At 37.9% G+C, this 12,177-nt stretch overlaps 1 protein-coding gene across 2 annotated transcripts in view; it reads right to left on the bottom strand.

Moving 5' to 3' along the window:
- MAP3K15 (mitogen-activated protein kinase kinase kinase 15) overlaps positions 1 to 12,177 on the bottom strand; it is a 111,199-nt gene that overhangs the window by 39,353 nt on the left and 59,669 nt on the right. For both annotated transcript variants that reach the window (XM_026674934.2, XM_087966950.1), the window contains 4 exons: positions 7,096 to 7,229; positions 6,220 to 6,347; positions 4,732 to 4,862; positions 4,328 to 4,433 (listed from right to left, as the gene is read on the bottom strand). In XM_026674934.2, coding sequence (XP_026530719.2) covers positions 4,328 to 4,433; positions 4,732 to 4,862; positions 6,220 to 6,347; positions 7,096 to 7,229 — 499 coding nt within the window. The remainder of the gene's footprint in view (positions 1 to 4,327; positions 4,434 to 4,731; positions 4,863 to 6,219; positions 6,348 to 7,095; positions 7,230 to 12,177) is intronic.

Raw genomic sequence — 12,177 nt, 5'->3', positions numbered from 1 at the left:
GTAGTTCAACAAAGTCCTCCTGTAAGCCCTGTAATTCCCAGAAGAACTACACGTATATCTAGACCGCCTGATAGGTACCAGGCTAACACAGTGTGCCAGATTAATCAAGTTCCTAATTCTGTAGAAGAAATTAAAAAGTATCCTAATAAGGAAAAAGAAAAATGGTATGCAGCAATGAATAAGGAACTGAATTCATTAAGTGATATGAAGGTGTATGAGAATGCCAAATTACCTGTAGGAAAGAAATCCATTGGCTGCAAATGGATATTTAAGGTAAAAATAGATAAAGATGGTAATTTAATCCATAAGGCAAGGTTAGTAGCCCAAGGTTTTAGGCAGAATGCTAATGACTATGATGAGGTGTTTGCACCTAGTCTTAAGGCAGCAACCTTGAGGGCAGCTTTAGTGTGGGCAGCTAGTAAAAACTATATAGTTAACCATCTAGATGTGGAAACTGCTTACTTGCACGCCCATTAAAACATATTATTTATATGAAAAAACCTGTTGGTATTAAAAGTGAAAGTAAGAATAATAATGATTGTTGGTTGTTAAAGAAAAGTCTCTATGGTCTTAAACAATCAGGCTATGAATGGAACCAGTATATTGTAAAGGAACTAGACAATATAGAATTTAAAGCTGGTTTAGCCGATCCATGTCTGTTTAAAAGGGAGACAAATGGGAAACTATCATTATTATTACTATTCACAGATGACATTGCATTGATAACTGAAACTAATGATGAAGCAAATAAAATAATAGCATCATTAGGAAAGAGAATAAAGATCAGCAATTAGGGGAGATAAAGAAGTATCTCGGTTTGAATATAAAGAAAACAAGGAAAGGTTTTAAGATATCTCAGGAAGATAAGATAAGCAAATTACTAAAAGATTACAAGATGGAGCTTTGTAAGCCAGCTAAGACTCCAATGAGTCAGGAGTTTAGCAACACTGATGGACAAAGTCCTGAATTTGATAAGGTGATTTATCAATCTTTAATTGGTAGTTTGAGTTATATTAGTAATTGGTCTAGACCAGATATTTCGTACTGCGTGAATCAGTTGGCTAGATTCAATTCTGCACCATGTGAAAGACACTGGAATGCAGCTAAGAGGATATTAAGATATCTTAAAAAGACAATGAATTATTCATTGTATTTAGAACCAAAGGGTGATTTAATTCTGTGTGCTTATGCAGATGCTAGCTTTGCATCAGAAAGAGACACTAGAAAGTCGACTTCAGGAACAGCCATAATGCTGGGTAATACATTAATAGGCTGGAAGTCAATAAGACAACAGCATATAAGTTTGTCTACTATGGAGGCAGAATTCTCCTGTTTATCATTGTTATGTACAGAATTAATAATGTATAAACAAATGTTAATTGATATAGGTATAACTGTAGATTATCCTATAATTATACATGAAGATAATCAGGCAGCAATTCAAATGGCCACAAATATTGGAGTAAAAACAAGGAGCAAACATACAGATCTAAGATACCTAAACGTGAGACAATCTGTAAGAAGTAATATGATTCAGCTAGAGTACTGTATGTCGGAGGACAATTTAGCTGATAATTTTACTAAAGCCCAAGGTGCCAGTAAGCACCAGGAGAGTTGTGAAAAATATGGGATAAGATTGTAAAGGAATTATATATTTATTTCACCCAAAAGGGAGTATGTTAGGTATAACATTGATACCAAATATGGTTTGGGTGAATAAATATATAAAACTTAGATATCATGGTTTAAGTGCTTATCACTTTAAGCACAATGCAGCAGGCAATTAGCCGATTAAGGGTGCGGTTAGAAGTTACAATATAAGGAAGCATTAGAAGCTGAAAGCTTGCTTGCTGGCTGTCTGTGAGTTTACTGCTTGCTGGCTGTCTGCGATTTACTGTCTGTGAACTGTCTGTCTGTAACTGGCTGTAACTGTGTGCTGCTGCGACTAACTGTGATTACTGACTGTGAGTGCCTGTGACTGAACTGTTATTGTTTGCTACTATTTGCTGATTTACTGCGTAATTCTACTGAATATCCAGCGTTTGTTTCTCTGGAGAGTGAAACCGGAGGAGAGGAGAAGATATCTTTATCGGCTGATAAAGATATTGCAAGGACTCTTAACTTGGACTATACTAGTGAGTCTTACTGGATGGAAATACTGTGAATGACTTAATGGACTGAATGACAATGCTTAAACTCTAACTGGATTAAAAACTATTTAAACTACAAACAGTGTTTGTGTTCAGTGTGTGTATACTCTGGGGCCCTTCCGCTCTCGTTTGGTTGCCTGGCTTGACTACTGCTGCAATACTCTGCTAGGGGTTAAATCCTCAAACCCTAACAACCTTCTTTATAAACCATACAGGTTTTATAGAGCCAGTTTAGTGTACTGGTTTGTCAACCCTTAAGATATGTTTGGCCATATTTTATTCTAGCTTTTGTCTACTCTTTTCTTACCTTCTTTAGGCTGTCTGCAAAGGAATTTAATAGTATTTCAGGCTCGCCACTCTCCAGCTGTTGAAAGGGGGGTTATAGAGATAAAGGGGGAATGTTATGTCTAGGTGGCATTATTTCCCGTGAGGACAGACAAAATGCCTGCAGCTGGAGGAAGGTGGAGTTTAGAGTCACCAGACTGATGGACTGAGAATTGATTGGCGATTGTGACTCTGGGGGGAAGTTTCAAACTTTTGCTTTTTACTGGGTGTAATTCCACAATCTAACCAGGATCATGTGCTGATATAGTTATGTATAACAGCATTAGATCAAGGTGGTCATATTAAAATTTAGAATAGATGAAAAAATTAGAAACAGGGGGAATATTATTATACATATTTTTACTTAACATGTTTAAAGTGAATGTTAGAGAATAAAATCAGATTTTGAAAGAGAATCTTTGCTCAATAATTATGTTATTACTATTAGAAGGATGTAGCAAATATTGAATAATTGAAAAAGGAAGGATTATGTGTTAGTACTGATATGTATAATAACATTAGATTATGTAAGTTTGATTAATGTGGTGATTATTATCTGTATCAATACTATTTTTGTACCAAAACAAATGATACTCAGACCCTACACTGTTCATGAAATGATATTGATGTATGTTTTAAAATTTAAAAGAACCTTATAGCTAAAAAAAAAACAGAGTCAGAATTATACCAAGTTCTTGCTAATTTGATATGTTCCTAATAAACAGACTTTAAAGAAAGATGGATGTCTTGGATTTTATTTCAGAGGACATATTACTTGGAGGCTTGTCAGGTTAAGGCACTGAGCTAGAAACCAGGAGACTGTGAGTTATAGTTGTAATTTAGGCATGAAGGCAGTTGAATAATCTTCGTCGTCACTTTCTCAATCCTAGGAAGCACACCATGACAAACAATTCCTTGAAAAAGCTTACTAAGAAAATTCAAGGGACTTGTCCAGGTAATCTCTGACAATGGGACATATTTTCTGCTATTGGATAGATAAGTCTCTATGCCTCTTAAATTAGTTTTTCAAACATCACTGCTAACTCTAGCTCTCATAATATTCTAACCGAGAATCATATTCAGTCCAAAGTCCCAGTCCGTATTTGTATCAGCAATATTTATTTTCCTTTTTTAATCAAAATAGTAATGTAAAAGTCCTATTTAAACAAAAGGCATAAGTGTTGGTCTATTAATAATAGCAAAAGTGCATAAAATGAATAGATACGATATGAAATTCTAAGGTAGCATAATTATTACAATGTGAATTTGGGACCAGGAAGTCCCATATTCAAATCCCATTTAATTATGGACTTTGGGCCAGTTACTTGCATTTAGTCCATATCACCTGTGATGGTGACAATAAAATGAGGAGTGGACCTATCAAATGTGTTAAGAGTGGGATCTATCTACCTGTCTTTCTCACTTTGGATCTCATTTCCAGGTCCTTGGATTATAGAGATGTCCTTATTTTGAAAAGTAGTATTTGCTGAAAAACCAGCATTTCAGTAGACCCAATCTTATTCTATTTTCTTAGAAACGTTTTCTCACAGACAAACTGTTTAGATAAACAATACTTTAGTTTGCATACCACCATTGTTTTTATTCCCTGGTATATATATTAGCTATTATTACTCTCCGTTATCAGCACCAAACGACTATATTCTTTTTTGTGTTATTAGCATCAGTGAGATTATTGGTAGAATGATGAAAAGTTAACTGAAGGATATTGTTCTCTATCCTCCCTATTTATTTCTGCATACATTGGCTGTTGATACTAAATTCCATATGTGACCAATTAGGATTTTATCTATAAAATGAAAAATAGACACATTCTAGGATATTTCTGTACTTACCTGTAAATGTTTCTGTACATGGATTGACTCCTGCAAGGCGTTTAGAAGTTCCAAAATCAGAAATTTTTACTACTCCACTGTATGTATTAATTAAAACATTGTCTCCCTAAAAACAAATAGAAAATAAGTGTAATGTATTCAAATCTCCAGGAACTATGTTAAACAATCTGTCTGAATTCTGCCTCTAATATCACATCACTTATTCCAGATCAGGGCCAAAGGGCTTTTCCTTCCCTATCTCAACCTACTGTCCAAAGATAATCCATAGGGAAATGGTGAATGGGAGTGCTCCAGGTCTTATTAGATATTCATAGAAGAAATTTATGAAGATTACTAGCATTAGAAGAATGGTAACACTCCTCAAATACTTCTTTAAAACTGCAACGATAACAACATGTGCTCACTTTTATATCTCTGTGTACAATCTGATTTTCATGGAGATATTTTAAACCTTCTAGTATCTGCTTGGTATAAAACTTAATGGTGGGCTCTTTCATTGGTCCCCATTTTGATCTAAGGAGTGCAGAAAGACTTCCTGTAGAAGAAAAAAATATATAAGCTGTAAAATCAGTCACATTATAAATGCAATATAATTTGATTTTTATGTATTTTATAAAGTTCTCAAAAAATAAGTACGGTATTACTGTTAGACAATCATCTGCAGAAATGCAATATTCGCTAATCAAAACCAACATTTTGTGTCTGAGTCTAATAACTCTAGCAACCTGATTCATTTTTATCTAAGATTAATTGCACTGGATATGGAAGGACATCATGGATTCAGCATGAGATGTTAGATGTATTTTCTTAACTGGACTGAGTCAACTGCAATATAACTACTGTATTTCCCTGAAAACAAGATTCAGTCTTATTTTCTTTTGGGCTTGAAAATAAGCCCTCGGGCTTATTTTTGGGGAGGTCTTCTTCTTTTTAAGTGCAGGAGGTGGCAAGCACGGGGGTTGATGGGAGTGGGACCACAGCTACCGCTGGCCCCGCCCTGTCTATCCCACTGTCTGCTTGCCCAGGGCTGCAATGGGCCAAGTTCTTGGCATGCCTCGGCTTCCATCCATCTTGCCCACTGGCCCAGCTACTGCTGGGACACTTCTCAGCCACAGCGCCTCATGAAGGCTCTTCACGCATCTGGCAGGACAGGTGGAGGCTGGAGTCTCCTGAGAGCTTGGCCCTGATTGAGGCCGTGGGCAAGCAGACAGTGGGATGGAGAGGGCAGGGCCAATGGTAGCTGCCCGAACACTTTTCGCCTGGAGGGAGACAAAGCTTTGTCTGCTTGCAAAGGGGACGGTTTGAAATGGAGCTAATTGCAATGAATCTCATGGTGTTCTACCACAAGTGGCTCCACCGGTAAGATGAACCTTGCAGCTCTGTGCCATGAGCAGCTCCATTGGTGCAGCGAGCCTCATGGCATTCTGCCGCAAGTGGCTCCACTGGTACAATCAACCTCATAGCTTTCTTCCGCAAGAGGCTCCAATGGCAAGACAACGAGCCTCATGGCATTGTGCTATGAGTGGCTCCACCAGCGCAACAAGCTTCATGGTGTTCTGCAAGAAGCTCCACTGGCAAAATCAGGTAAGCTGTTGCGGGACACATGGGGCACCTCCACTGCCCCCATCCTAGCTTGATATTAACACTTATGCCTCGCCCTACCTCATACAGCAAGACGTGGGCAGGGCATAACTAGAGCTTATTTTTGGGATAGGCACAGGTGTGAAAATCGGGCTATGGCTTGTTTTTGGGATAGGTCACATTTTCAGGGAAACATGGTAGAGGTGATATAATACATTTGCAGATGTTTAAAATACAAATAATTTGAGCCTGAGTTCTAGGTTCTTTCTGATTTCTACTTATTTGTAATATATGATTAAATGAATACAAACCACCAGGCACTTGTTCCATGAAGATTTTAATATATCCATCTTCAGAAACAGAACCAAGATACTGAACAATATTTCGGTGTTTTAGATATTTGTGAAGAGCAATTTCTTCATGCAGTGGCTGAGAATATCTATCGTGAAGATATATAAAGAAAAAGAGAAGTCTTAAGAAAGTAGAAGAAAACCTTTTAGCCTAAATAAATCACATTCTAAATTATATGTGTAACTACTGTTTTTTAAAATAGTAGAACAAAGTCACAGAATGAGCAGCAAAGGATCTGCAATGATTGATTATTGCTTCAGTAAACGTATGCAGTTAAATATGGTCTCAATAAATTGAAAAACAGCATATTCTTTTGCTTCTTTATCCAGGAGATACAAGGAAAACTATTTAAACTAAGCAACAAGTTAAGAGAAACATACTGAATATTTTCATGAATTATAAATCAGCTAATGTATTTTATTTTTCCCTTCCTATCTCTGCATATCTAATTGCAACATCTTCTAGATCATTTTGATGATGCAATTTTATTGCATCTCAACCATGGAGCAATGTAAATTTGCTCTTTATTTTAGTTCATGGCTGTATTGGCAAAAGTATGCCAATGGATGAGACTATAGTGATCTAGATCTTCACTTTTCCATTATCTCAAAACATTTATCAATGTGACTTTTCTTTCACTGCACACTTACCTGTAATTTGCTTACTATAAAGGAATGACTTAAAATTAATTCATAGTATCCTTCTTAGCATTTCATAATCAAGACATAGAGTAATTTATAATTTACATATACTCTTCAAAAAGTGGATAAATGTTAAAATCTGTCCTCAAGATTAATATACTTTCAAGAAGCATTAGGAAAAATATCAAGATTTACCTGCTATCTTTTTCTGGTACTTCTTTGATGGCTATTCGAACTTGATTGCTAAGATCTCTTCCAGCATAAACTATTCCATAGCTTCCTTTCCCTAATATAACTCTATCTCCATTCTCATTATAGTCATATTCATACTGAAAGCAAAAAAGAAAATAACATTCAAAATTAATCTTCAGAAACATCAAAAAAATTGTAAATTCATCAAATTGATTTTAATACATGTGATTAACAATTTATTGACGTATAATTTAGCAAGATTTCTGGACATTACAAATCAACCATTTTTGCAAAGTTTAATTTTCTTTGATGGCCGTTATGTAATTGAAAAAACTAGTGGTTCTAATCAACAGAGAGAGTAGCTGATCAAATACATTAATGTGCCATAGTAGGTAAAAATGTTTTCATGTAAGAAGTGAAAAATGAAAAATGCAGAAATGGAATAATAGAAAATAGATTATATCCATGCTTGCTTATTTTATTTCCATATTCTTTTGGATCACAGGATATAGAAAAATCTATAACTGGAAAAAAAGTTTCAGTTTTAAAAATCTGGTACACAATGGCGACACATTCTAAAACACCACTATAGTGGCAAAATGTCCCTCAAAAGAGATGCTGTATGGACATAACTTACACGAATTATTCATTGGACCAAGCAGAAGTTTTGAATTATTATAAAAACTGATCATTTATATGTAACTGCAGTTGTCAAATAGTCACCCATGAATTCACATACATGGATTATACAGAACTTTCAAGGGCCTACAGAAATGTTTGGTGGGAATCTCATCTCATGAATACCAAATTAATAGATGCGACTCCCTTCAGAACATTTTTGGTTGCTAAGGCCAACACAGGAGACAAAGTCAAAGCCTGAGATTGACCAGAAGAGAAATGAAAGAAATATGAGTTCACAGATGAACATTCCGAGAACTACAGCTGCAAGCAGGTATTCGGTCTTTTATCTGTGATTCTTTTATTTATTTATTTATTTGTTTGTTTGTTTGTTTGTTTGTTTGTTTTTGTCAAGCGATAATATGATAACAGGTAAAAGTATAAACATAGTTATGAATACATGAAATGGATACATATAAGAAAAATAAAAGAAACAATAGGACAGGGACGGTAGGCACGTTGGTGCGCTTATGCACACCCCCTACAGACCTCTTAGGAAAGGGGTGAAGTCAATAGTAGACAGTCTAAGAATAAAGTGTTTGGGGAAGAAACCACAGAGTCAGGTAGAGTATTTCAGACATTGACCACTCTGTTGCTGAAGTTGTATTTCCTGCAATCAAGTTTGGTGCGGTTTACCTTGAGTTTGTATCTTATTATTTGTGACTGTGGTTTAGTGATTACTTTTGGTTGTAGTTGTGATTGTAGTTGAGGTAGGAGTTGTGGTAGTGGTTTTTGAGTTGGGATTTTATTTTGAGCTGATAGATAATCACTTATCTGTGCTGTATTTTTTTTTTTTCAAGAGAGATTAGGCTTGTTTGTATAGTTGTTTCAAAATGTGTTGCTAAGCATACTTCCATTGAATGAATGAGTGATTCTATGCTTTCAACTCTGTCAGGCAGGGTACTCAGTTCGTTTAGCTTAGGAAAACATGATGGACATAGACTAAGGAATGTATCTGATTTTTTAAGGAGATCAGCTAGGCTTTTGTTTAAGTTTAAGCAGGCAAGGTGGGCTTGATTGTCTCATAGGTGGCATTTGATGTTATTTTTGCTTTCATTGATGGTTTCAAGACATCTGAAACATGTGCAGGAGTCTGGGAGGTCATTGGTAGAGATATTATTCTTTCGTTGTTGTTTGGTAGTGGAGGGTTTGGAGTTTTTGGCTGGCATGGTCAATGACAATAGTACATTAAACAATTACAATAACTAGTTAATGTGATAGGTAGACAGTTACTTAATGAATATTGGTAATTCAAAAGTAAGGTTACTTATTACTAAAAATCAATCAATCGACTAGCTAATCAATGATACATTATTAAATCTCTATCAATTCAATGAATCGATAAAGTAGTGGTCATTTAACAATTAATTATTATACTAATAGATAAATCAATTATTTTAGACAAATTGCTTAATGAAACAAGATATTTGGGTAATCAATATAGCCAATATCACACCAATTAATCTATTATAATAATAATCAATTTATCAATTAATCAAATCACTCTAATCAAATAATTTTGCTAAGCAATAAACAGCCTAATTAATTACATTACTCACTAATCACACTGGTCAATTAAATTCACTAAATCATTGATTTTACTAATCTAATAATTTACATGAATCGCTGATCATTTACAGTAATTAAACTATATGCACTAAACACTCTAATCACACTAAATCAATAAAAACAATAAATCAATTAATCAATTGATAAAATTAATTATTTTATAGAAATTAATTTGGAGACATCATTATCTAATCATTGGTATAAGTCTTGAGGTAGAAAAGTTATAAGTTTTGAGATAATGAAGTGGTCAGTGTATTAAAATAATGAAGTAGTATTGAGAGTCAGCAAGTAAAGGGTTATTGCTTAGCTAGCTGCTGTTGATATCTGAGAATAGGTGGGAAGGATTTATTGCTTTGATTTATTGCTGCTGTTATCTGATCCGCTGGGGAGACTCGTTGTAAAAACTGTAGGTTTGGAACACGCTGAAATAGGCTGCAACAGGAGTGACTAAAAACACACTGAATGATTGAAAAAGAGCAAAACACGCAGCTGTCTCTGTTCAAAACCCCACCCATGGAATCTTAGGACTGGAAAACTCCTTAAAGCCACTTTTGTTTTTATGGCTATTAAATAATTATTTCCAGGTGAGGCAGAGGCTTTCTAGCAAGATTGTTTCCTGGTAACAATGAAAACCAGGAGTTTTTCTAGCTGGGAGTTAGACTGGATGACTGTAAGTCTGTTCTGGCTTGGCTTTCTGGCTGCCTCTGGGGAATTGTATTTAACCGGGGCTCGGAAAGCTGAGTGTTTCTTTGAATAGCTTCAAAGTGATTGATTTTTTGATGAGGTAGAGATTATTAGAGAAATGGTTTCTCCTTGGCTTATTCTTAGGCTTTGTCCTTCTCCTCAAGTCTTGGTCTCTCTGGATTTGAATAGAGACACGTTGTCTGGCATGGAAGATACTCCGGTCAGCTGTGTGGGGGTTTTAAATGAAGGTGCGTTGTTTGCGCTCTGCTGGCTCCAAGTGATCCAGTTCAAGAGCTCCAAGTGATCCAGTTCAAGTGGTTAATTGGCTCGAGGGAATCACTTCTCTGGGTAAGGAGAGGAGGGCTCCGGAATTCAGCGTTTTTGGGGGGGACTCTGGTTTATGTTTTTTGGAAGGCTCTCCAAAGAAGGCTGATAATGGTCCAATCGCTCTGGCTAGCAGGAGCTCCACCGGGGGGTGAATAGGGCTCCAGGGCTTCGGATTTGAGCATTTTTTGGGCTTGTTTTTTGGGCTCCAGTTTACTCAGGGTTACTGGCGCAGGTTGCAGCTTTAAAGGTGATTTCTGGTGCAGGCGGTAGCTTTAAAGGGAGTGCTCCAGGAGTGAGAGCCTCACCTTCCTAGTTGGGCGCCACCATCTTGGGAAAACCATGAGTGATTAGCAAACTTGTCCACAGAAGACAAGCTTGTCTGGTCTTCATAAGATAAAACAAAAGGAGAATAATCTTTCCCAAAAAAAAGTATAACTATGAGAATAAACAACTCAATCCATGATGGTTAAAGATGGATGACAGCCTATGTAACTACCAAGCACAATTCTCTAGGAAAAGAGAAGCCATGCAATACAAAGTGGCATGAATATTTTAGGGCAGGCATGTCCAATCCACACTCATGGGCCATATACAGACCTGGACAGCTAGTAATGCAGCACTACAAGATAAAAAGTAGCATTAAAAATAAAGGAATTTTGTTATTTATATACATTAACTATTTTACGTATTTTATATGCAGCCCAATACAATTCCTCCTCACTCAGTGAGGCTCTGACAAGCCAAAAGTTTGTGCAACCATGTTGTAGGGCAAACATGTCAAACTGAAGGCCTGTGGGCCAGATCCAGCCTGCAATGTGGTTAGATGTGGCCCATAAAGCCACCCTGGAAACAGCGAAGGACTGGCCTAGGGCGCCTCAGCTCAGCCCAGGCCAACCGGGCACTTATCTACAACCTGGTGGTGCCCTTCCAGGCCAGAAAGTGGTCAGCCTTAAATCCATGGGGTCACCCTACAGCCAGTGACGGACGATCTCTGCACCACCTCCTGGGTGCACACAGGTGCGCAAGTGCATGGGGGGACCATCTTGCCCTGCATGCTGACTGCATTCTGAGCGCTTCTTTTTAAGTCAGGATGCCAAAGCTTGCACACTCATTGCCTCCTCTGCGCAAACACAGAGGATGGGGCTGAAGTGGCGGGGTGCCCCTCATGGGCTCCAGAGCAGCCCCACGGGTTGGATCTAAGACCAGGTGCAGGAACCAATGCTGTCCATGGCCAGCGAGGAGGCACCACAGAGCCAGGCCCCTCGCACCTGCATCCAGCCAGCCGTGACGGGGGAGGAATGAGAACCTGTTGTCCTGCAGAGACTACTGCTGCTTGAGTGGGGAGGACGCAAAGAGGAGGAAAAGAAGAGCAGTGAGGCTTTGTGCCGGCGGCCAGCTGGCCAAACAGGAAATAGGTTGCCAGCGGGGCTGGCTGCCTTGGGAGAGGGGATCATGGCTGCTCAGATGGCTCCTGCCACTGCTGAAAGCGGCTTGGGTGTCCTGGCTCCATCCAAGCTGAAAAAAGCAAAGGTGTCATAGCAGGATTGCTCGCAAAGATAGCTCCATTCCTTAGCACCCCATTTGCATGTAGGCAGGCTTCATGGAACAATAGGGTCTCATTCCTCCCCTGGTGTGGTAAGCTGGATGTGGGTGTTAGGGGCCTGGCCCTGCGGTGCCTCCTCACTCAGTTGTAAGCTTTGTCCCTGCCCTCAAACAATAAGGCTGGTTCATGAGAGCGAGCAGTGCATCCGGGTCACAGGTGGCATAAGTTCCTGCGCACGGCTGATTCCGATTCCATGGCAATTCTCCTGGCTCAACCCCAGGGTG

Source organism: Notechis scutatus, chromosome 5 (genome assembly GCF_049901735.1).
Source record: "Notechis scutatus isolate UNSWTSFEM ecotype Mainland chromosome 5, rNotScu1.2, whole genome shotgun sequence".
NCBI classification, from domain to species: Eukaryota; Metazoa; Chordata; class Lepidosauria; order Squamata; family Elapidae; genus Notechis; species Notechis scutatus.
The sequence above is the reverse complement of the archived record's forward strand: the minus strand, read 5'-3'. Positions and strand labels throughout refer to the sequence as shown.